This window comes from Ctenopharyngodon idella, chromosome 20 (assembly GCF_019924925.1).
Source record: "Ctenopharyngodon idella isolate HZGC_01 chromosome 20, HZGC01, whole genome shotgun sequence".
Lineage (NCBI taxonomy): Eukaryota > Metazoa > Chordata > Actinopteri > Cypriniformes > Xenocyprididae > Ctenopharyngodon > Ctenopharyngodon idella.
The window spans coordinates 17,381,546-17,404,084 of NC_067239.1; the positions used below are offsets into that span (position 1 = coordinate 17,381,546).

Below are 22,539 nucleotides of genomic sequence, written 5' to 3' on the forward strand. Positions count from 1 at the left end.
ATGAGTGAGATGAGCAATGATGTGGACTATTGGAGTTTATGCCTTGCAGGTTCATTTTTAACCGAGGTTGACATTTGCCACAGTGCTAATGATTGAATCCTCCCCACACCCACACATTCATCCAGTGCTATATTTGCTCTTTGGCTTATCCAGTGTAAAGAGGGGACACAAGTTGTCAGTGTAAATCACATGAAGGTTTTGACAGTAAATTTAGGAGCTCATGTCCATTGCACTTTTATTTTACAGATACTCTATTTGTAATATATAATGGTACTTTAATAGTGTAATGCTTCACTCGTTTTCAGAAACCTTGTAGGCTTATTTGAGTGGGGGACGAGATCAGTATAACCTGATAGGCCCAATGACTCAGCACTTTCCATAGATTGAATTCATGTTTTATTGCTTGTAAATCAATCAATAAAGCACACTAATGGTCACTCAGGCAAAGCTTAAATGTCTAGACTTGAAAGGAAGATAAAAGTAAAGCAAAATCACAAAGATACACACCACATCAGTTCTTCAATACAGGTACACTGTAAACCCTAATTCTTAAAATACTTAATTGGTTTGAGTAGGACAAACTTGAATTGAACAAATCAGTTCAGTTAAATTAACTGTTATGAGAATTTAGAACTTTCTTTTTCTTTTGAGTTCACAGGACTGATATATTTTAAGTAAACTGAACTGTTTCATTGGTTTGAGTTGTACGAACTCATTTCTTTTAATTTAGACTAACTTAAGTTTAACTGAAACCGGGCTGGGATTTCCATTTTCCAGCATGCTTTGCCCATGGCACTCGATAGGGAGAGTAAATGCTCAAATTAAGTGTTATGTTTTGTGTGTGTGTGTGTGTGTGTGTGTGTGTGTGTGTGTACCGATACCAACTATAATTAGACCAGTCTGAAACATTATTTTAAACAGCTGAATACTTACATATTTTTGTAGCTATCGAAATAAAAATGCATGTATTTGGACTTGAATTGACCTGCTGTCGAATCTAACTGCCCTGCAAACAAGGAGGGAAAGCGCCTGAGTGCACATTCAGCGATGACGTCACATTTTGGTAAAAAAAAGAAGAAGAAAAAACGCCACTAGAGGGCGTATGTTTGACATTAAAATATTTGATTATGGTTGAATCTATTTTTTCAAGTTCCCTGAACTCTAAACTTTAATATTTCGTGTTAACTTAAATCTCTGATAGATGTTGAATGATCTCAAAAATAATAGTTAAACTTTTTGGCACATTTTGAGTAAAAGGTACTTTCCATTATATTGGCATTTTCTGAATTAGTTTGTTATAGCTAGCAAAATCTTTACATTGAGATAACCTGATAATTTTAAGTTAAATGTATAAATCAGTGTACTCAAATATTTCAAGTTAAGAAAAATAAAAATGTATGAGTACAAAATAAAGATCTTACTAAAACTTTGAGTTTCTTAACTTTAAATTTCTCATTCAACTTTTTTTGAGTTCTGACAACTGATTAGGGTTTACAGTTGAGTCAGGCTGAGCAAAATAAATATAATGTTAATAAGGCAGGAAACTGTTGTAAATGTATTATCAGATGTAAATGTTTTAGTGTGTGTACATAGATAGATAGACTATATAACATACCATTATAACATTGTGTATAACATTATAACAATATTATTATATTATAGGATTGTTTTAGTAATAGGCATTCTTCTGAAACATTTTAAATGCCTTTATTGTCACTTATTATCAATTTAATGCATCCTTGCTGAATAAAAGTATTCATCAAAATCGTATTGACCCCAAACTGTTGAACGGTAGGAGGGAAATTAATAATGCGTAAAGAGAAGTATGTAACTAAGAAAAAAAGGTTCACAAATTTTACCGAACGTGGCTATTTTCAGACAGAATAAATTCTTTCCATGTGTAAACTGGAGGCAAGTTTTTAAGGCCAGAGCACCAAATCATAATCTGTGTAATACAGGAATTCTTAGGCATCACACTATACTTTAAATGAGCATGTACATAGTTTGTATATGTAAAAGTCCCAGAGTGTAACCATAAATAAACGGAAGCTGTGGGTGATATTTCTTGCAGATAAGTTGCCATACTGCATACACTCCATTCTCACTCCTTCATTTCGTGTGAGCGCAGAGCTTGTATGGCAGAGGTGCCTGTGTGAAGCCCACCTGGCTCTCCAGACTGGGCTCCTCACCAGGAGGAGGACTGAAACTGAAGGTCTGAAGGAGGATGGTGAGGAAGATGAACAGCTCCATGTGTGCGAGGTACTCTCCTGGACACTGCCTTTTGCCTGTCGGTGTATCACAGTTGAACTGATGCATCAAGGTTACTTGGCTGAATTACACTTTTTGCAGTCCAAATATATGTTTTAACAGGCAGGTTGACTAAGATGACAGCAGAAATAAGCAATAGATGAACTGTACCTGCTGAGAAGGCGAAAAAGGCATTTCTCCTGCAGAACTGGCCCTCAGAGTCTAGAAAGTGTCCAGGGTTAAAGGTGTCTGGTGTTTCCCATTCATGTTTGTCATACAGCACTGACGTCAGATTAGTGATCATCACAGTACCCTTAATTCAGCACAGAAAGGAATAAATATATAGTATATAAATATTTAAACATTAAAAATACCACAGTAATCTTCTTTTACCTTTGGTATCAAGTAGCCACCAAGAGTTGTGTCCTTTCTCGCAACTCTAGCCATATTGAGAGGCACAAGGTTTGCTTTCCTGAGAACCTCATGAATGAAAGCATTGGTGTAAGGCATGTTTGCCTTATCGGACATAGTAGGTGGACGGGAGCCAATCACCTGCTCAATCTCTACTCTGACCTTCTCTAAGGAAACATTTTAAGAACATTGTTGAGAAACAACAATGCACATTAAGTACAGCAAGGCTGTTTCTTATGGGGTTAGATTCCCGCCAATAGTATTGCGGTCACGGATCAAAAAATAATAAGCGTGAATCAAAAATTAAAAAACACATGTAAAAATATATAACACAAACTTAAAAAAAATAATGCAAAATTATCAGAATGGCAAAGAACGTGGTCACGGATCGAAATATAATAAGTGTGAATCGAAAAATTAAAAGTGCATTTAAAAAAATAACAAGCATGAATCAATTCACGCTTATTATTTTTTGACCCGTGACCGCAATACTTTAGGCGGGACTCTAACCGCATAGGTTTCTGTCCTTTATTACTGTTCATGTTAAGTATATAATATTATTGTACTTTGAGTGTCAGGGTACTTGATCAGGAAAAGCAGAGCCCATCGGAGTGTGTTGGTTGTTGTTTCAGTTCCACCCTCAAACAAGTCCACCATGCACCACACCAGACTGCCAATATTAAACCCTGCCTCTGTGTCATTCTTCCTCTATGGCCCAAATGAAGCACAAAAACATGAATAAGTAGCAGTAATTTGCTTAGTAGTGAAATTAATTAAAAACATACTTGGGTACATCACCCATTATTGCTGCAGAACTCAGTTTACCTTCTCAGTTTCTGTCAAGTAAGCATCAATATAATCTCTAGGATTGTTGCTGTCCCAGTCTGGTCTGTGTTGCTTGACCTTTTCTTTCAGGAAGTTTGATAACTCTTGATAGTTTGAGATTATTGTCTGATGAGGTCCTGGCAACCACTTCATTATACCCGGGAAGGTATCATACAGCTAAAAAAAAAACTTGATGAGTAATCTCCATGGTGATATTACGTTTCAAGTTTTTTTTTTTTTTTTTTTGCTCCTATATTTTACCAGAATTTTTCCCTAAACATGAGTGTTATAATCAGTATCAAAAAGTTTTTTGTTTTTTTTTTATAAACAAGCTGTATTTTCAATAGACTCTACCTGGTTCCACACAGATCCTGTAAGAAACACTGACTCTGCACTCATTTGAAGACGCTTCTGGAAATCAACATCATCATACTCATATCGATGGCCGAACACCAGGCTACCGATAACATTAGCCACTGCATTGTTTATTTTGACCAAAGGGTCAAAAGGGCAACCTGTGTGTCAAGGTAAAGACAGTGACAGAATGATATACTGAATATTGTGGTTTAAGACACTATACAGAAAATTTCTGTGAAATGGTAGTGCGAATTTGGTGTGTTATTGTGGTGCTTTCAGGCCCATGGTTTGAAAGTTATTATCTCACCTGACCTCATTCTTGTTCTTAATATATGAAATGCAACTCTAATTGCCCCGAAAACTGTCATTCTACATATTAAAGTGTCATTACAAAAAAAAAAAAGTTCAGCAATGCCATAGAAGAACCGTTTAGGATTCCCCAAAAAACCTTTAAGGGCGCAGTTCTTAGAAGAACTATTGTGCAGAGGAAAAATTCCATGGATGTTAAAGGTTATATATGGAGCCAATAAACAGCCTTTATATATAAGAGTGTATATGGGCACTTACCCTGCTCTTCTTTAAAGGCTTCACACAGGAAGTAGCACTCTCGTTGAATATGTTCTTCTAGAGTCTTCCTCCCCTCTCCAAAGTTTTTCAAGTGACTCATGGCAAACTGCTGTTGCTTCCTCCATGAGTAGCCATTGTTAAAGGACATCCCTTTCCAGTCAGTGTCAAAGACAATGGAAGAAAATTGTGTTTAGACCTGGTGTACAATCAAACAAAATTAAAGGAACACTCCACTTTTTTTGAAAATAGGCTCATTTTCCAACTCCCCTAGAGTTAAACAGTTGAGTTTTACCATTTTCGAATCCATTCAGCCGATCTCTGGGTCTGGCGGTACCAGTTTTAGCATAGCTTAGCATAGTTCATTGAATCTGATTAGACCGTTAGTGTCTCCTTAAAAAATGACCAAAGAGTTTCAATATTTTTCCTATTTAAAACTTGACTCTTCTGTAGTTACATCGTGTACTAAGACTGATGGAAAATGAAAAGTTGCAATTTTCTAGGCCGATATGGCTAGGAACTATACTTTCATTCCGGCGTAATAATCAAGGAACTTTGCTGCCGTACCATGGGTGCAGCAGGCGCAATGATATTACACAGCGCCTGTGACCCCCTGCTTGCACAGGGAGCGTGCCTTGCAACCATGGAGACATTTGTGAGAGGCGCTGCGTAATATCATTGCGCCTGCTGCACCCATGGTACGACAGCAAAGTTCCTTGATTATTACGCCGGAATGAGAGTATAGTTCCTAGTCATATTGGCCTAGAAAATCTCAACTTTTCATTTTCCGTCGGTCTTAGTACACAATGTAACTACAGAAGAGTCAAGTTTTAAATAGGAAAAATATCGAAACTCTTTGGTCATTTTTGAGCGAGATGCTAACGGTCTAATCAGATTCAATGAACTATACTATATGCTAAAAGTGGTACCGCCAGACCCGGAGATCGGCTGTATGGATTCGAAAATGGTAAAACTCAACTGTTTAACTCTAGGGGAGTTGGAAAATGAGCCTGTTTTCAAAAAAAGTGGAGTGTTCCTTTAACACTTTGCTAATCTGCAATGAAACTGTATAACTGAGTGACAATAATCACCATCTATCTTGCTACTTTGATTCCATACTGTAGCTTTGTATTTCCTTTCTTGAAAAGGTTGGTCTGCTTATTGGTATTGTTATATTACTAAGTATTAATAATTTCATATAGTAGCCGATACATACACCTACCTCTGCCTTTATAAAGTGAGTCAAATAAAGGTGAAATAGGGCGGTCAATGAAGTTTTCCCCTTGAGTGATCAAAACATCCTTCACCATTTTAAACCCAGACACATACACTATTTTATCATATCCATTTCTGAGGCTGAAGATGTTCCCATACTTCTCAATCAGCTGGGAAAAAAAGTAATTAGATTACTATAAACAAGTAGAAGATGTGAAAATATAAAAATCATGGAAACCTGTATTTACTTGATTTTTTAAAATATTATAAATAGATATAGTTAAATATAGTTAACCATAAATTAAATATCTATATATCAATATATAAACATTTATATATTAAATCTTAATGTTATATGATTATTTCATTGTCTTAATTCAAGAGTGCTCACCTGGTCCACAGTTTTATAGTTAACATCAGTGAAGACATTTCCTAGGACGGGTAGCGGCCAGGGTCCTGGTGGAAAATTTGTTGGATTTTTATTTCTGATCATATCTATAAGCAGCAGCAGTAAACAAATAAAAAACAAGCAGCCTTTAAAATCCAGGCACTCGTATAAGGAGTTTAAAATCATGACTGAGTCCATGGACAGCAAACTCTTCTGAAGTAAACTTATTTCAACCCGACTGTTGTGAACAGGGTGTGTGTGAGAGTTCACATGCACTTTTTATCTGCAAAACAAGTTAATGTGGGTCTCAGTCAGCAGCAAGGGGGCATATGAAGAGTTTGGAAGCCATTATGTAACAATGTTATGTAATTATGTCTATAGTTTGTAACAAAAAACACACCCCCATTCCAACCTCTGTGTGAACTACTACTCTACATTCCAAAATAATTTTTACCAGGAACAAGCCATTAATAATGACTGAATTATACAGTTGAACTACAAACTGAAGAGATAAGCCACACATGCATGCAGACAGCAGATATGAACATCTGTGTAGTCGTTACAATGTTAAAGTGTTTTAGTTAGACAACGTGGTTCTTGATGCATAACAGCACAGTCTGTAACACTACAGCTAAAACATATGTGTAATATACCATATGCTTGCATCTGCAGGGCCTTTGTTTCTGAATGATTAAGTAGTCGAGTGGGTTGGGAGAGGTAATAAGACACCCTTGTTTTGCTCTTTTCCTCTTATTCTCTACAGAAATGTACTGTAGGCCTAATATGTGCTGCTCCATTTTCACAGTATGAGAGGTTTTTAAGTGTAAACTTTACTTATCACACTTTTTTTTAACATTGCATAAAATTAATACAATCCATTAAATTTACAATTTAGTTGATTGAACAAACAAACCCATTAAAAAGGGGACAAAAGAATGTGGACCTCCCTCACACTAGTCAGAGAGGGGGCATTTATCCTAAAAAAAAAAAACAAGTACACACTGAATCTAAAAGGGAGTGTGTGTCTGCTGTGTGTAGTCTGTACACCCAAAGTGTTTCAGGGTTCAACAGGAAGAGGCCTCTCATGGGTCTGGGGCCCCAATGTTACATAATACCTCAGCTGTTGTTTAGTAATGAGTCTGTGAAACATTTCTTCACTCGGTATAACTCAAATAATATTTTTTTGTCTGAAACAATTCTATTCATCTATCTTTTTATATGAAAAAGAGATATTTTTATGTGACAAATGTTCAACTCAGGTGCAGTTTATTTACATGACAAATATGAATAGCTATACTAATGTAAATCATTTACACAATGCATTAATACATGTATTGATACATGAACAATTATACATCAAAAACAAGTCTGCTATTCAACATTTGACATTTATGTATTTGGCAAATGCTTTTATCTAAAGAGACTAAGGTATACACGTATCAGTTCATGCATTCCCTGGGAATGGAACCCATGACCTTGACATTGCTAGCCCAATGCTCTACTGTTTGCGCTAAAAATAAAATCTGGAGATTATGGTAGCATAAAGTATAACTAAGTGGTATAGTTACAGTTGATGTTCAGCCAGAAACACATATCAGAAAACATACTTTATGTCTTATTTTAATAGCATTGTTTTGTTCTAACGTGAGGACACACATATGCGGAAGGGAGCAGGAGCATATGTGAACCATATCTCGCCCTTCAAACTGGGTTCCTCTCCTGGACATTTAGAGATGGTGAATTGCTGCAGCAGGGAGGTGAAGAACAGGAAGAGCACATTACGAGCCAGCGGCTCTCCCACACACGCTCTCTTGCCTGTAAACAAATGCCATAAGGCAAGGTTACACTTCATATTGTAGCATTGACAAAAAAATATTTCACTAGGGTCACTAGCGTGACAGTTCAGCTGTTTTCAAAGTACTGTAGCTTTTCCAGTAACAAGCTTTGATGAGTATACAAGTATAACAATAAGCCCAAATGTCTGACAATAATGCTCACCAAAACGCTCAACTCTCACTGTATGTAGCATTGTAAGACTTCAGCATTCATCCTAGTGAATCAGTTCATAATAAAAACATCCTCTCTCACATGTAGCATTGTAATGTCAAACAAAAACAATTGTTATTAAGTCACGGATCAGATCATTTTTCGGATCAGCACAAAAAAAAAAAAAAGGGGGTTGGGGGGTAACTTTGCATTTATTACTTAGCCCACTTTAACTACTCCGATACCACAGCAGAAACTACTAGCCTGACTAATACTTTATTAAAGGCAAGTAAACAGACTGTAAAAAGAACAAATACTGTACACCAATTACAAGCATAGATAAATACAACATCAAGTTACAAATAAAGTATAAGGTCTAACTGTAGTATTAATTTTCGTGTACGGAAATGTAATTATTAAATGTAAAATGACACTGTTCACTGTATAAATTTAATATAGATTAATCTTTGTTAAAGCTGTGTTATGTTGTTTGATTTACATGACAGACAACAGCAAGTATTTATAGGTTGCTATCACTTTAAGAGTAAGATGCACGCCCATGCACGCACACATCCGAATTCTCACCTCGTTCAATTAAGACATAACCGAATGTGTTTACGAGAATACTTGCCGAGACTAACATATGTGTCCATCCAAGTGCACTGAGGACGCGAAAGAGAAATCAATTTGGAGTTTGCGAGCTATCAGAAACGCGCCTCTCTCTCTCTCTCTCTCTCTCTCTCTCTCTCTCTCTCTCTCTCTCTCTCTCTCTCTCTCTCTCTCTGTGCGCGCGAGCCTTGTATATATGTGCGTCTGTGTGCACCGATAACAGCGTGGCGTGCGATACCGAATTAAATCCTCTTTTGCCTGTTCTAGCGCTGGAATGGTTTTATATCTATTTAATGTGTAAACTAGCAAGACAAAACACGTGCAAATGATAACCTTTCACTCTATTGCGGTTAAACTTGCAATTGATCCACGAATCACATGCGTCCCGAACCGTGGGGCTTGGTCCGTACGGATCACGGATCAACAACGATCCGTTTAACCACTAATAATTAGTGTGTGCTTGTCATGCTCTTATGTATTTAATACCAGAAGTCCAAAAGATAAATACAAGCATATCACTTTTTGAGAAGATATATCAGGCGGTGTGTTTACAAAACATTACCTGCTGAAAATGGCAAGAAGGCATCTCTCTTCCGAAACTGCCCATTTTCATCCAGGAAGTGTCCTGGGTTAAAGGTGTCTGGGGTTTCCCATTCGTTTGGATCATGCAGGACTGAAGACAGGTTTGTTGTCACAGAGGTGCCCTAATAAAGAGAGAATGAAAACTATTGCATTTGTGCAGCATCCAGTACAGAAACAATGACTGAATCTCTTAAGAATTTTATGCCAACATCAGATTATTTTCTAGAATAGAATAGAATAGATACCTTAGGAATGAAGTACCCTGCTAATATTGTGTCTTTAACAGCATGTTTAGGGAATCCCAGTGGAACAACATCCCCAAATCTTTGAATCTCATGGATAACAGCATCAGTGTAGGGCATATTAACTCTGTCAGCCAAGCAGGGTTGACGTGACTGTCCAATCACCTTGTCTATCTCTGCCTGGACCTTTTCTGAATGGGAAATACAAGTTAGTCCTAAAGTGGGGACATTTGTAGGTACTTTAACCAGTAAATAAAAACTAAAACCACACTAACCCTGTATTTCAGGAAATTTGATCATAAAAAGCAGACCCCAGCGTAATGTAGTAGCACCGGTCTCTGTCCCGGCCTCAATCATGTCTAGGCAAGATATCACTAACCCTTCTATGTTAAAACCAGCCTCAGGGTCACTCTTTTTCTGGGGGGAAAAAGTATTGAATTATTTAAAATTTTAATTAAAAAATAAAAATAATAAAAAATACCACTTTAGTTACCTTTTCCATCTCAGTCAGGTAGTTGTCTATAATGTCACGTGGGTTTAAAGGGTCCCAGTCCTCTCTATGTTTAATGATTTCTCCTCTCAGGAAGTCTAGGATCTTCTTATAGTTGGAAAAAAAGGTCTGGTGGGGGCCAGGTAAATATTCCAAGAGCCGAGGACACACATTATACAGCTGTAAAAGATGATATATGGGGTGATGAATACAGATTTCTAATTATAATTAATTTGCTGTGAGTTAGAATATTAATAGAAGTTAGACACTACTTTAATATTCTAACTCACAGTGAATTAACTATATGCTATCATGAATCAGTACCTGTGCTCTCGGAGAACCTGCTAACTGAACACATTCATTGTCAAGACACAGAATTCTTTGGTAACATTCATCATGATAGTCAAAGCGTTGTCCAAATGTCAAACAGGCAACGGTATTTGAGACAGCACCGTGTAAGATGGCCATAGGGTTGAAAGGTCCTGTTTGGGAGAAAGCATGAATATTAATCAAACTGGCAAATTGTTTTCATCCTTCTTTGCCTAAGTGAACTAAAACTCTCCAGTTGATGAGACATTTAGAGACCATACCCTTTTCTTCCTTAAAAGCTTCACAAAGGTAGACACACTCTTGCTGGATGCTGTGCTCAAGGACTTTCTTCCCCTCTCCAAAGGTCCGCAAATGGAAGGCAACAAACCTCCTATGCATCCGCCACAGGTATCCATTACTCATTGTTAAACCTACATAATGACACATAAAGATGAAAGTTTGATTATCATTAAGAAATCAAACTCCATTTGAGAATAAAAAATGGTTTTATTCATTATGGTCAGTTTACTTACCAATTCCTTTATAAACTTTATGAAACAGTGGGACATTTGGACGGTCAATGAAACTGTCGTTCAGAGTAATGAGGGCCTCCTTTACAGTTTTATATCCAGATACGATTATCAATTTCTCACTCCCTATTCTTAGGCTGAACACCTTCCCGTAGACTTCAGCCAACTGAAATTCAAAATATTTATCTTATTGGTAACACTTTACAATACAGGTGCACTAATATGCATTAATTCATGCTTAACTAATGCACAGATAATCATGTTTTAATGTATGACTCATGAAGAACTAAACCATTAATTAATGATTACTGCATCAGCAACTAATAACATTTCTATACGATTAATAGATTAAGTAATATATGAATTGATATTAATTAAATGTGTCATAATGTAGTAATTCCTTAATAACATATTTTATTAACTAAAAGTGTAAGTTAATGTGTTAATTACCATAATGATACATTTTCAAACCATTAGTTAATGATTAATTAAAGCAGACAGCTGGAAGTTGAAGTACATGGCTTCAACCCATTGTGGTAATTAACACATTAACTTACACTATTAGTTAATAAAATATGTTATTAAGGAATTACTACATTATGACACATTTAATTAATAACAATTCATATATTACTTAATCTATTAATCATATAGAAACTTTATTAGTTGCTGATGCAGTAATCATTAATTAATGGTTTAGTTCTTAATGAGTCATACATTAAAACATGGTTATCTGTGCATTAGTTAAGCATGAACTAATGCATATTAGTGCACCCGTATTGTAAAGTGTTACCAATGAATTCAATGCTAAAACGAATGTAAATTGTCAGACATGCAAATTAAAAACTAAAAAAGTTAAGCTCCTACCTTATGCATGGTCCTAAAATCCATCTTAGTGAAGATAGTTCCCAGGAATGGCAGAGGCCAGGGTCCCGGGGGGAAATTAGAAGGATTCTTATTTTTCATTATATCAGCAATGAGCAGAAATACAACAAATAAAATGATCCAGCTTTTAAAATCAAAGCTGTCAAATATGAAGTGGAGGTTCATGGTGGTAGGGGAAATGGCAGGTTCCCTTTGTCTTGTTTGAGCTCTGTGGTTTGTAAATGCTTATGGTACAAGTACTTTTGTACAGGACTGGGAAATTGATTTGAGGGGAGGAGTAAAGGGATATTACACAAGGCACTCCAGATTCCAGGAAGAACAGGGAATGAGACACCTATGAACACAAGTTTATCAAGAGTAGGCCAAATGTTAAAAATGTAAAGATATGAACATGAGATAATACAAACACATAGGCAATATATATATATATATATACACACACACACACACACACACACATAACTTCTTATGTAAATAATGTTTTTTGTGCACCTTTAATTGCACATTCACATTTAGTAATATAATTTGGCTATTTATCTTTCATATGGTACATATGAATGTGTACAATCATCACAAGTTCACTAGAGTTCAAACGGGAATCAGAACAATTATCAACTTGAAACTAGTCATATACATGTCCAGTCTGCTTAATAATTATTAGGAACAGAACAACATCCATCCATCCATCTATCTATCTATCTATCTATCTATCTGTTCTGCATGTAGCAGAGATATTTTTGACAAATGGTTTTCCAAATGAGAAATGGTTAGTTTTGATTTATATAAACATCAAAATAACACTTAGTAAATAATTTACACAGTAGGCTATACTATTTTTTATTAATACATTAGATATGTTGATCTATTACATACATTTACACATCAGAACAAATAGCTATAAGCATTAAAACATTGTGAAGATACAGCATTGGTAACAAAGATACCAGTATCTTGGTAACTGTTCTTGGTAACAAACAGTAACTTACATGTTGGTAGATACAGGTGTGCCTACATTTAAAAAAAAAAAAAAGTTTTTTATTCAATATATGCTCATGTTAAAATTCTACTCTGAACAAAGTAATTTTCTTGAGTATGTATAGAATTCATATAATTATCATGCAACTGAGTAGATATTCTACCATAACAGATACTTGTAAACATGCTTTGTGTCAGATTTTCTTGACTTTTAATTTGTTGTTGTTTCTTGTTAAAATTATAGCATATGTAGGTTGTGCTTGGAAAATAATCAGGGTGAAAAAACACTTAAAACCGAACCTGTCCTTAAGTCATAATGCAAATATAAAAATAAGGTATTATTTGATACATGGCTTTCTATTCATCGGTGCAAGAAACATATACACACTCTAACGTGAGGACACACACATGCGGAAGGGAGCAGGAGCATATGTAAACCATATCTCGCCCTCCAAACTGGGTTCCTCTCCTGGACATTTGGAGATGGTGAATTGCTGCAGCAGAGAGGTGAAGAACAGGAAGAGCTCCTGACGAGCCAGCGGCTCTCCCAAACATGCTCTCTTACCTGTAAACAATATATTTAATACTGACCCAAAGTCAATGAAAAGAATTAAATACAATCATATAACTTTTTGAGAAGATATATCAGGTGGTGTGTTTACAAAACATTACCTGCTGAAAATGGCAAGAAGGCATCTCTCTTCCGAAACTGGCCATTTTCATCCAGGAAGTGTCCTGGGTTAAAGGTGTCTGGGGTTTCCCATTCGTTTGGATCATGCAGGACTGAAGACAGGTTTGTTGTCACAGAGGTGCCCTAATAAAGAGAGAATGAAAACTTTACTATTCTAGACAGGACCCCTAAAGAGAAAAGAATTCATACCTTAGGAATGAAGTATCCCCCTAATATTGTGTCTTTAACAGCTTGTTTAGGGAATCCCAGTGGAACAACATTCCCAAATCTTTGAATCTCATGGATAACAGCATCAGTGTAGGGCATATTAACTCTGTCAGCCAAGCAGGGTTGACGTGACTGTCCAATCACCTTGTCTATCTCTGCCTGGACATTTGCTGAAAGGGAAATATAAGCAGGATTTACCAGGCAGGACTAAATATCCCTGCTTCTGCTGAATTATTTGTATCCCCAGTGGGGATAAAATGTATCCCCCCTCAACAGTAATCATTGCTACTTCAACAACAGACCATATAAAATACATAAAATAAATATATACATTATCTTATCTAAGATATGCACGTTTAAAAACAGTAAAATCAGAACTGTCAGCGCTTCCGCTATTGTGATGAGAGATGACACATGCAGCGCGTTTAAGTTACGTTTAAGTTCCAGTGGCCTTAATCCATGCACGGCTTTTCAACATGTCACAAAGCATTTTGTGATTGTTTTGTATGAAATACTGAAGTTTATAAATAAGTGTTTTGGCACACCAAGCCAAGTGGCGCTACGCATTGTTCTAAAATCGTGTTTTATTCTGTCATGTTGAATTAGCGTTCAATAAACACCGGCATGTTGACTTGGAAAGAACTTAAAATATTAGTCGTTTTTGGTCATACAGATGAGAGTAAGACATCATTCAAAACTGTAAAAGGTCTACTTTTATTTATGCACACTCACAATAACAACAAAACTTTGTGCTTTTGTAAAATAAAGAAAACATACAGAATGCGCTTTCTGCCGTCTCGGTCTCCATGAACTGCGTGTCACAAAAATGAACCTGCCTCAGTCACGATAAGAAATATGTCTATAGAAAGCTTGAAATGTAAACAAATATTCTATGATTATGTATTCTTTGTCGGAATGTTCTGATATCGTTTCATTAAAGTTCATAATTATTCTACAAATGTTACTTTATTTTAACAGCTGCACGAAATACCCACTGTGGTTCGTGATTTATTAGTATTACTTGTATATTGTAGCTCAATCATGAAAGATGCTAGACCTGATGCATTACCAAGCTAACTTGCAGATGACATATACAATTTTGTATATGCACAGTTCTTTGCACAGTCTAAATTTCCGTCCTGCAAGCTTTAAATGAAGAACCATGATTACTCCTGCTCTGAAAAAAAGAAAAGTACACTCACTCTGTATTTCTGGGAACTTGATCATAAAAAGCAGACCCCAGCGCAATGTTGTAGTTGCGCTCTCTGTCCCGGCCTCAATCAGGTCTAGACAAGTCACCACTAACCCTTCTATGTTAAAACCAGCCTCAGGGTCACTCTTTTTCTGGAAAAATTGGGAATCAGTATAAAAATGTGCAAAAAATATGCATACACATTGTCACGATCACTGTCTGTTCCTGTCAGTTCCTGGACTCCATTTCCCATAATCCTCCTTGCCAATCACATGCACACTCCACACCAATCACCAGTTGCCACATACAGCTTAGCACACTACCTGGACTATAAAGGACTTACACACTCACCACCTCATGGCGAAGTCTTGATTTGCCCCGGTGATCATTACTAAGCGTTTTCTTGTGGACTGTTTCCTGGTTTCCGTTGGACTGTTTATTCTTTGTGATTCTCTGCTGCCTGCCCTGATCCTTGCCTGTGTACTGGACTGTGTTTGTTTGCCGCCTGCCCTGATCTCTGCCTGTGACTCGATACTGTTTGCCTGCTGCCTGCCTCGACCCTTGCCTGTCCTTGTTTATGTTCCTGCCTTTGCCCCTGTCTACCTGTGTAAATACTGTTCTTAATAAAGCTTGCAAATGGATCCCCGCTCTGCCGACCCATCGTTACACACATTAACTCTTCACAGGCATGACACTCTCTTCTTAAAATAGTGTCTTAGGTTGGCAATATCAAAACAAAGTATTTCAAAAGCATGATAAAAGAAAATCCCACTTTAGTTACTGTACCTTTTCCATCTCAGTCAGGTAGTTGTCTATAAAGTCACGTGGGTTTAAAGGGTCCCAGTCCTCTCTATGTTTAATGATTTCTCCTCTCAGGAAGTCGGTGATCTTCTTATAGTTGGAAAAAATGGTCTGGTGGGGGCCAGGTAAATATTCCAAGAGCCGAGGACACACATTATACAGCTGTAAAAGATGATATAGTGGGTGATGAAAATAGACTTAATTATAATTAACTAGGTAGTTAGAAAATTAAAGTAGTGTCTAAGGATGCTATCATGAATTAGTACCTGTGCTCTCGGAGAACCTGCTAACTGAACACATTCAGTGTCAAGACGCAGAATTCTTTGGTAACATTCATCATGATAGTCAAAGCGTTGTCCAAATATCAAGCAGGAGATGATATTTGAAACAGCACTGTTTAAGGTAACCAAGGGGTTGAAAGGTTCTATTTGAGAGAAAACAGTAATGTATAAGTATAGGTAATTATTTGGCAAGTTCTTCCAAATTAATTTAGAATTCAGATAATACCCTTTTCTGCCCTAAAAGCATCACAAAGGTAGACACACTCTTGTTGGATCCTAAGCTCAAGACTTTTCTTCCCCTCTCCAAAGGCCCGCAAATGGGAGACAGCAAACTTCCTATGCATCCGCCACAGGTATCCATTACTCAGTATCGTACCTTCATAATATGAATGAACGAAAGGATTTCAATAACTAAACAAGTACTGTTTATTAGCAAATAATGTTATGAATATTGACTAGTGAAAAGTGTTGCCTTTTTTAAAAAAAAAAAAAAAAAAAAGGTCATAATGGACAGTGTACTTACCAATTCCCTTAAAAACTTTATGAAACAGTGGGACATTTGGACGGTCAACGAAACTGTCAATCTGTGTAATGAGGGCCTCTTTTACCATTTTATATCCAGACACGATTATCAATTTATCACTGCCCACTCTTAGGCTGAACACTTTCCCGTAGACTTCAGCCAACTGAAATAAAAAAAATAAAAAAAACAGTAAAATAAAATATAATTCGACAGACATGCAAATTCATTACATGCCATTACATTAAACATTTATTTACATGCAATTCATTTAACATAATTTGCTCCTACCTTATCCATGTTCTTAAAATCTATCTCGGTGAAGACATTTCCCAGAAATGGTAGAGGCCAGGGTCCTGGAGGGAACCTGGATGGATTCCTATATTTGATAATATCTACAAGAAGCAGTAAAACAAAACTTAAAATGATCCAGCATTTAAAATCAAAGCATTGATATATAAAGTGCAGGATCATGATGGTAAAGAAAATGGCACGTTCCTTTTGTCAAAGAATATCACCGTTTTGGAGTCTGTATAAACGCTTGGTGGTCTTGAAACAGGATCGTCGTTTGGACGATGAAACTGGTGGTGGACCGCACCAGGCCCCTCCCTTTAGACGGCGATTACACCCCTCTCCATGCTTGGGACGGCCCTGCTGAGAAAAGTAAACATTAAAAGGAAATGAGATTACAAATTTTGAAAAACGATTGTTACTCGGTTGTTATCCTCTGAACACATGGAGATTTGCTGAGAGAATCTGAACAACATGGGATACATTAACATAAATATAACATAAATATAACACACACACACACACATATATATATATATATATATATATATATTCATTTTATTATTATTACTATTTTGTTTTGCTAGGAATGGCGTCTATCAAGCTATTAATTAATTTCATGTCTTATTCAGTAGACCTACCTGTTGCAGACTCCAAACACCTACTCGCTTAGAGAAAGGGGCGTGTTAGTTGAGTAGATCGAGCCAATAAAATTTTTCATTTACAGCTCGCGCTATAATGCTATTTGCTCGCGCTAGTGTCAGTCATTAGGGGTCATTACAGGCAGAAAATCAGTCACGCGCTTCAAAAGAGAGATTTGACTTCGGTAAAAGTACATGGATGTAATGATTAGTTTACCTTAATTTTTTTTTTTTAAAACGAACAGGCTCGCTCTCTCTGAATGTTTATTTCAGCCCATGTTTTTTTGTCGTAGTAAACGAAAGTAAACCAGGAAGTAAACAACTTAAAGCGTAAAAAATAGCGCAGTTACGTTTCACAGTGCAGGATAAAGGCGATAAAAGCGTTGTTAAAATGGTTTTGGAGAACATTTTGTTGTCTTTAACCTCAGTGCATTGGACAGATGCAGGGATTGTGCTACTGTTGTTCATCCTTTTTCTTCTGATCTCAGACCAGCTGAGAAACAGGAAGCCAAGAAACTATCCCCCCGGACCCACACCTCTCCCCTGTGTTGGGAATGTTTTTAACATGGATGTTACACAACCTCATATTTATTTAACTAAGGTAATTTACGGCGCCTTAACCCTCTGGCATTGTTCATTTAGGGATCACACTTGTGTTGTTCGCGGTCAAAAGTAAAATCAGTGTAATATATTTTTGTTCAATAATATTTTTCCTTTTTTTTTCATGGTCCTGATTAATATTTATGCAATAGTAATGATAAAAATGTTACCATTAAAATAATACAAAAAACTGATAATAATATTTACCCTTATATATTTTATATAATAGGCTATATAATCTAATATTTTATTAATTTTCAATTAAAAAGTATTTCATGTTAAAATAGAGACAATGCCTTTAAAATTCCATTTTCAATTCCATTGAAGGCAGATTAGTGTCATCTGCTAGGAGTAAAAAAACATCTGTAATGCCAAGGTTTAACCAATAGATTCCTATATCTCTATATAAAAAGGCTTATAAATTCTCTAGTTGTTTTTAGACATGAATACTTATTTTTATTAAATTGCGGATTTGGATATATAGTTAGACATTCTCAAAGACAACTTTTTGTAAAGACAGAAAGACATTTTGTTACACATAACATCAAAATGTGTCTATTTTGCACTCTTGATATTTTAGAGTGTCACCCCTTCATTGCTGTGCACTTTTTCTGCATAGTGTCTAATTTATAGTTTGCAGATTGAAGTAGCGATTTTTAAAATTTCAAAATATTTTTTTTTCTTCAGTCTAAAATGACCGAACAACACCAGAGGGTTAATGTTGTAATTTCGAAGTCTGTATAATGTCTGTATAATTTCAAACAAGGTCTGATGTAACCCTGTTTATTTATATATTTTTTCAATTTTTGTTTCCCTCCAGTTGTCAGACCACTATGGCAACATTTTCAGCTTGCGTCTGGGAAGCTTAAACACTGTTGTTGTGAATAGCTACAACATGGTCAAGAAAGCTCTTGTTGATCAAGCAGACATTTTCACAGGCCGCCCAACCAATGATGTGCTCAAAAAAATAATCAAGTGCCAAGGTATACATAAATGTTGGGGAAAAGACTTCAAATAACTTTCTGTCTCTAAATATCACATCTTTCATATTGTGTAATGTCTGGCAACAGGTGTAACCTTCAATAATGGCTACAGCTGGAAGCAACAGAGGCGCTTCACTCTTAGTACTCTTAAATACTTTGGTGTGGGAAAGAGAAGCCTGGAGTTCATCATCATGGAAGAGTACCAATTTCTGCACAAGACCATCATGGATACCAATGGTAAAGTACAGTAGCAGCATTGCAGTCATAACATGGCTTATTATATTTAGGTTTACTATGCTTGTTTGTTAAGATCAGAATTTTGCATTACATTTGTGTTGCATATATATATTCATGAACTTACTATGAATTCACTGTTAAGCATTTTTAAACCGTTTAGGCATCATTGTTATAAACCTCTTACCTTGAATATTACACATAACCCTCTGGTGGTTTACGTTTTGAATGGTACGATGAAGGTGACTTCATGGCACTTTTTATATGAACACAAAAATTGTGGCTATGATTCGAAAAGGATAAATTGTCTTCAAAAAATAAGACGTGATCTTCATAGTCAAAAATAACCTCCATAGAAATTGAATGGGAAACAATTTTTGGGGTACAATCTACAAATCAGCAATGATGAAGTAGCCTTTGATAATGTCTAAATATTTATATCCAAATGCAAATATATTTAAATCCATTATATATAAAAAGAGAGAGTCTATATTTCTATAAATTCTATATTTTACTATTTTTTTTTTAATACTGCATAATTTAGAGGTGAATATTGTCTCATACCATGAAACCCCCTCAAAATACTAAATATTAGAGAATATTATTGAAAGAAAATATAGTACATTCATATACAAAATATATATATATTCTTTGGTCGGTTGTGACTGAAGTTTGACCCCTAAATGAGGAATACCAGAGGGTTAAGGACACAAGATGTAGGAACCAAAGAGAATTGCAGGTGGACTTCTTTGACAAGCAAGCAACCAACTAGCGCCAACAACTTAGTATTTGCATAGCAAAACTAAAGTAAAAAAAAATGTCGAAATCTAGTTTGAAACTGAAACCAGCTTCACCTGTTGTATTTTGTTAGGCCTGCCATTCGATCCTCATTACTTTATTAACAATGCTGTCTCCAACATCATCTGCTCCATGGTGTTTGGCAGGAGGTTTGAGTACACTGACCAGAGGTTTCTGAACATGCTCAGTCTGATGTCTAAAGCCCTTAAGCTACAAACTTCCCTGTGGATACAGGTAATACAATGATCATTCCGATGATGAGATGTGGTGGAGATATGCTGGTCTGTCATTGGCACTCCTGAATTGCCACTAAAGGTGGCGATAATGTGCACTAGTTCAAAACTAAATAAAGGTGCCTGCCCAAGATGACCTGTTACTTGTCCATTATAGCTTTACAGTGTTTTCCCTTGTGTAATGGACCTCATCCCAGGACCTCATAAAGACCTGTTTTCCTGCTTCCATCAAGTTTGTGCTTTTATTAGGGAAGAGGTGGACAAGCATTATGCAGACTGGGACCCCTCTTCACCCAGAGATTTTATAGACTGCTATCTTACTGAGATCCAGAAGGTACTATTATTCTCTATCACAGCCATTTTGAAGAAAATATGGCTGTTTTTAAAGCCTATCATGTTTTTGGTAATAAACACCATATTTGGTAAACATAATATATTCCACTTTTTAGTTTGTGTTCGCTTTATCTGTCATGTCTACCCTGTGTTGGTTGTAATGTCTCTTTTCTTTATAGAGGAAAGATGATCTGGAAGCAGGATTTCATGAAGAGGGTCTGCAATATGCTGTACTTGATTTATTTGTGGCTGGAACTGAGACCACATCTACCACTTTACTGTGGGCCTTTGTATACATGATGAAATACCCAGAAATCCAAGGTAAAATGCTTAAAAAGTCAACTGTAATTTCAGTTTTGTCCATGCTTGGAAAAAATGCAAAATACAGACACATCATAGGCTGTTAAGGATCATAAGCTAATTAGACTAACATAATTTACCTCTGTAGTTAAATATGTTAGATGCATGTTATGGAATTTTGGCATCAAATATCTCATTCACATGTTCAGAAAAGGTCCAAGCAGAAATAGATAAAGTTGTTGGACAGTCGCGTCGACCCAACATAGATGACCGACCCAACATGCCATACACTGATGCCGTTATCCACGAAGTCCAGAGAATGAGCAATGTTGTGCCCCTTAGTGTGCCAAGAATGACTAATGAAGACACAATATTGGGAGGATATTTAATTCCAAAGGTGAGATGAATGACAAAACTTGTATAAACCTTTATAACATTGGCACGATTTCTGTTTTGTAAAGGGTTAGTTCACCCAAAAATGAAATTTCTGTCATTAAGTACTTACCCTCATGTCGTCCCAAACCCGTATAACCTTTGTTCATCTTCGGAACACAAATTAAGACATTTTTGATGAAATCCGAGGGTGTCTGAACCACAGAACAAAAACAAATAATAAGTCCCCGTTCTAACGTAGAACACGGAAGCGCTGCACTGCATTCAGTACGTCAACTGTGTATGACAACAGTTAAAATTGTTAAATAAAGTTATTTTCGTTTTGCTTTTGCACACAAAAAGTATTCTCGTCACTTCATTACATTAAGGTCGAACCACTGTAGTCACGTTGACTATTTTAATGATGCCCTTAATACTTTTCTGGACCTCAAAAGTTGCAATGACATTGCTGCATATGTGTGGATCAGAAACCCTCAGATTTCATCAAAAATATCTTAATTTGTGTTCCGAAGATGAACAATCTTATGGACTTGGGATGACATGAGGGTCCTTAATGACAGATATTTCATTTTTGGGTGAACTAACCCTTTAAGTTGTTGAAAAGCTGACTTTTCAACCAATTATTTGCCATATCAGACCCTTGTGTAGTTTTAATGTATTTGTTTTATTTATCCAAAACTTAATTAATTGGTAGTAATACAGTTCTTGCCATGAGAATATATGTTTAAAAGTGCATAATATGCATCATGGGATAGTTTATGTTGGTCCTTAGATGATGTCAATTTGTCTTTTTTACTCTACATTAAGGGTACACAGATCATTCCTAACCTGACCTCAGTACTGTTTGAGCAGACCAAGTGGAAGACTCCACATTCATTTGACCCACAGAATTTTCTGAACACTAAAGGCGAGTTTGAAAAACCCGAAGCCTTTATTCCTTTTTCAGTAGGTAAGCAGGTGTTTTGTCTGTTTATACAAAAGACATACATAAAATTTTACAATTTTGCAAATTTTTGATTTGAGATTTATTTTTCACAATAGCAACCCACTGTCTGTAAAGTATAAACACATATCTGTCTTTATTTCTTCCTCCCAAGGAAAACGATCTTGTCCAGGAGAATCGCTTGCCCGTATGGAGCTCTTTCTCTTCTTCACATCCTTTCTACAGTCCTTCACTCTGTCTCCTCCAGAGGGAACTCAAACAAGCTTGGACTTTAAATTTGGAATGACACTTTCCCCAAAGCCATTTAGAATGAGTTTCACTCCTCGTTGATTGATATATATACATTTTACATCAGTGCACCACATTTAAATTTTTCTTAAAGTAGAATTATACTGTTTCTTCACCTGAGGTTGTTTAAAATGATCTATAACCAAATAAAACTGCAGCTTCTATAGACAAATAAAGCTGGTAACCTTTTTAAAA

General features: G+C 36.2%; 3 protein-coding genes across 13 annotated transcripts; 1 reads left to right on the forward strand and 2 right to left on the reverse strand.

Annotated features, from left to right (window-relative positions):
- Window positions 1-383: 383 nt before the first annotated feature.
- LOC127501774 (cytochrome P450 2J2) lies at window positions 384-6,421 on the reverse strand. Its single transcript, XM_051873922.1, has 9 exons — window positions 6,011-6,421; window positions 5,627-5,789; window positions 4,408-4,557; window positions 3,838-3,998; window positions 3,484-3,660; window positions 3,225-3,366; window positions 2,641-2,825; window positions 2,419-2,560; window positions 384-2,285 (listed from the first exon to the last, which is right to left on the reverse strand). Exons 1-9 carry the CDS (start codon window positions 6,203-6,205, stop codon window positions 2,110-2,112), a joined length of 1,491 nt encoding a protein of 496 aa, XP_051729882.1. The 5' UTR covers window positions 6,206-6,421; the 3' UTR covers window positions 384-2,109.
- An 835-nt stretch (window positions 6,422-7,256) lies between these two features.
- Window positions 7,257-16,961, reverse strand: LOC127502659 (cytochrome P450 2J2-like). 8 transcript variants are annotated; one of them, XM_051875777.1, is made up of 10 exons: window positions 16,806-16,961; window positions 16,599-16,702; window positions 16,311-16,473; window positions 16,014-16,163; window positions 15,773-15,930; window positions 9,920-10,096; window positions 9,702-9,843; window positions 9,430-9,617; window positions 9,165-9,306; window positions 7,257-7,822 (listed from the first exon to the last, which is right to left on the reverse strand). In XM_051875777.1, exons 2-10 carry the CDS (start codon window positions 16,605-16,607, stop codon window positions 7,647-7,649), a joined length of 1,305 nt encoding a protein of 434 aa, XP_051731737.1. In that variant the 5' UTR covers window positions 16,608-16,702; window positions 16,806-16,961; the 3' UTR covers window positions 7,257-7,646. The 8 variants fall into 8 exon arrangements, with proteins under 8 accessions (XP_051731737.1, XP_051731738.1, XP_051731732.1 ...); XM_051875778.1 differs by having other exon boundaries at window positions 16,826-16,958; XM_051875772.1 differs by having other exon boundaries at window positions 16,599-16,961.
- Window positions 16,962-17,264: 303 nt separating this feature from the next.
- On the forward strand, window positions 17,265-22,539 carry LOC127502657 (cytochrome P450 2J2-like). 4 transcript variants are annotated; one of them, XM_051875742.1, is made up of 10 exons: window positions 17,279-17,424; window positions 17,728-17,840; window positions 18,660-18,822; window positions 18,910-19,059; window positions 19,928-20,088; window positions 20,245-20,421; window positions 20,600-20,741; window positions 20,930-21,117; window positions 21,921-22,062; window positions 22,211-22,539. In XM_051875742.1, the coding sequence occupies exons 2-10, from the start codon at window positions 17,805-17,807 to the stop codon at window positions 22,384-22,386; spliced, it is 1,335 nt and encodes a 444-aa protein (XP_051731702.1). In that variant the 5' UTR covers window positions 17,279-17,424; window positions 17,728-17,804; the 3' UTR covers window positions 22,387-22,539. The 4 variants fall into 4 exon arrangements, with proteins under 4 accessions (XP_051731700.1, XP_051731702.1, XP_051731703.1 ...); XM_051875740.1 differs by having other exon boundaries at window positions 17,265-17,840; XM_051875743.1 differs by lacking the exons at window positions 17,279-17,424; window positions 17,728-17,840 and having other exon boundaries at window positions 18,690-18,822; window positions 18,935-19,059.

Coding starts and splice junctions, on each gene's coding strand:
- LOC127502657 (XM_051875740.1), top strand. CDS start 17,631: ATGGTTTTGGAGAACATTTTGTTGTCTTTAACCTCAGTGCATTGGACA. Junction 20,742..20,929: donor GAAATACCCAGAAATCCAAG/GTAAAATGCTTA, acceptor TCACATGTTCAG/AAAAGGTCCAAGCAGAAATA. Junction 22,063..22,210: donor CTTTATTCCTTTTTCAGTAG/GTAAGCAGGTGT, acceptor CTTCCTCCCAAG/GAAAACGATCTTGTCCAGGA.
- LOC127502659 (XM_051875772.1), bottom strand. CDS start 16,781: ATGATCCTGCACTTTATATATCAATGCTTTGATTTTAAATGCTGGATC. Junction 16,474..16,598: donor ATTTTAAGAACATGGATAAG/GTAGGAGCAAAT, acceptor TTTTTATTTCAG/TTGGCTGAAGTCTACGGGAA. Junction 9,307..9,429: donor CAGGGTACTTCATTCCTAAG/GTATCTATTCTA, acceptor TCTCTTTATTAG/GGCACCTCTGTGACAACAAA.
- LOC127501774 (XM_051873922.1), bottom strand. CDS start 6,205: ATGGACTCAGTCATGATTTTAAACTCCTTATACGAGTGCCTGGATTTT. Junction 4,558..5,626: donor CTCACTTTATAAAGGCAGAG/GTAGGTGTATGT, acceptor CTGACTGGAAAG/GGATGTCCTTTAACAATGGC. Junction 2,286..2,418: donor CTTTTTCGCCTTCTCAGCAG/GTACAGTTCATC, acceptor ATACACCGACAG/GCAAAAGGCAGTGTCCAGGA.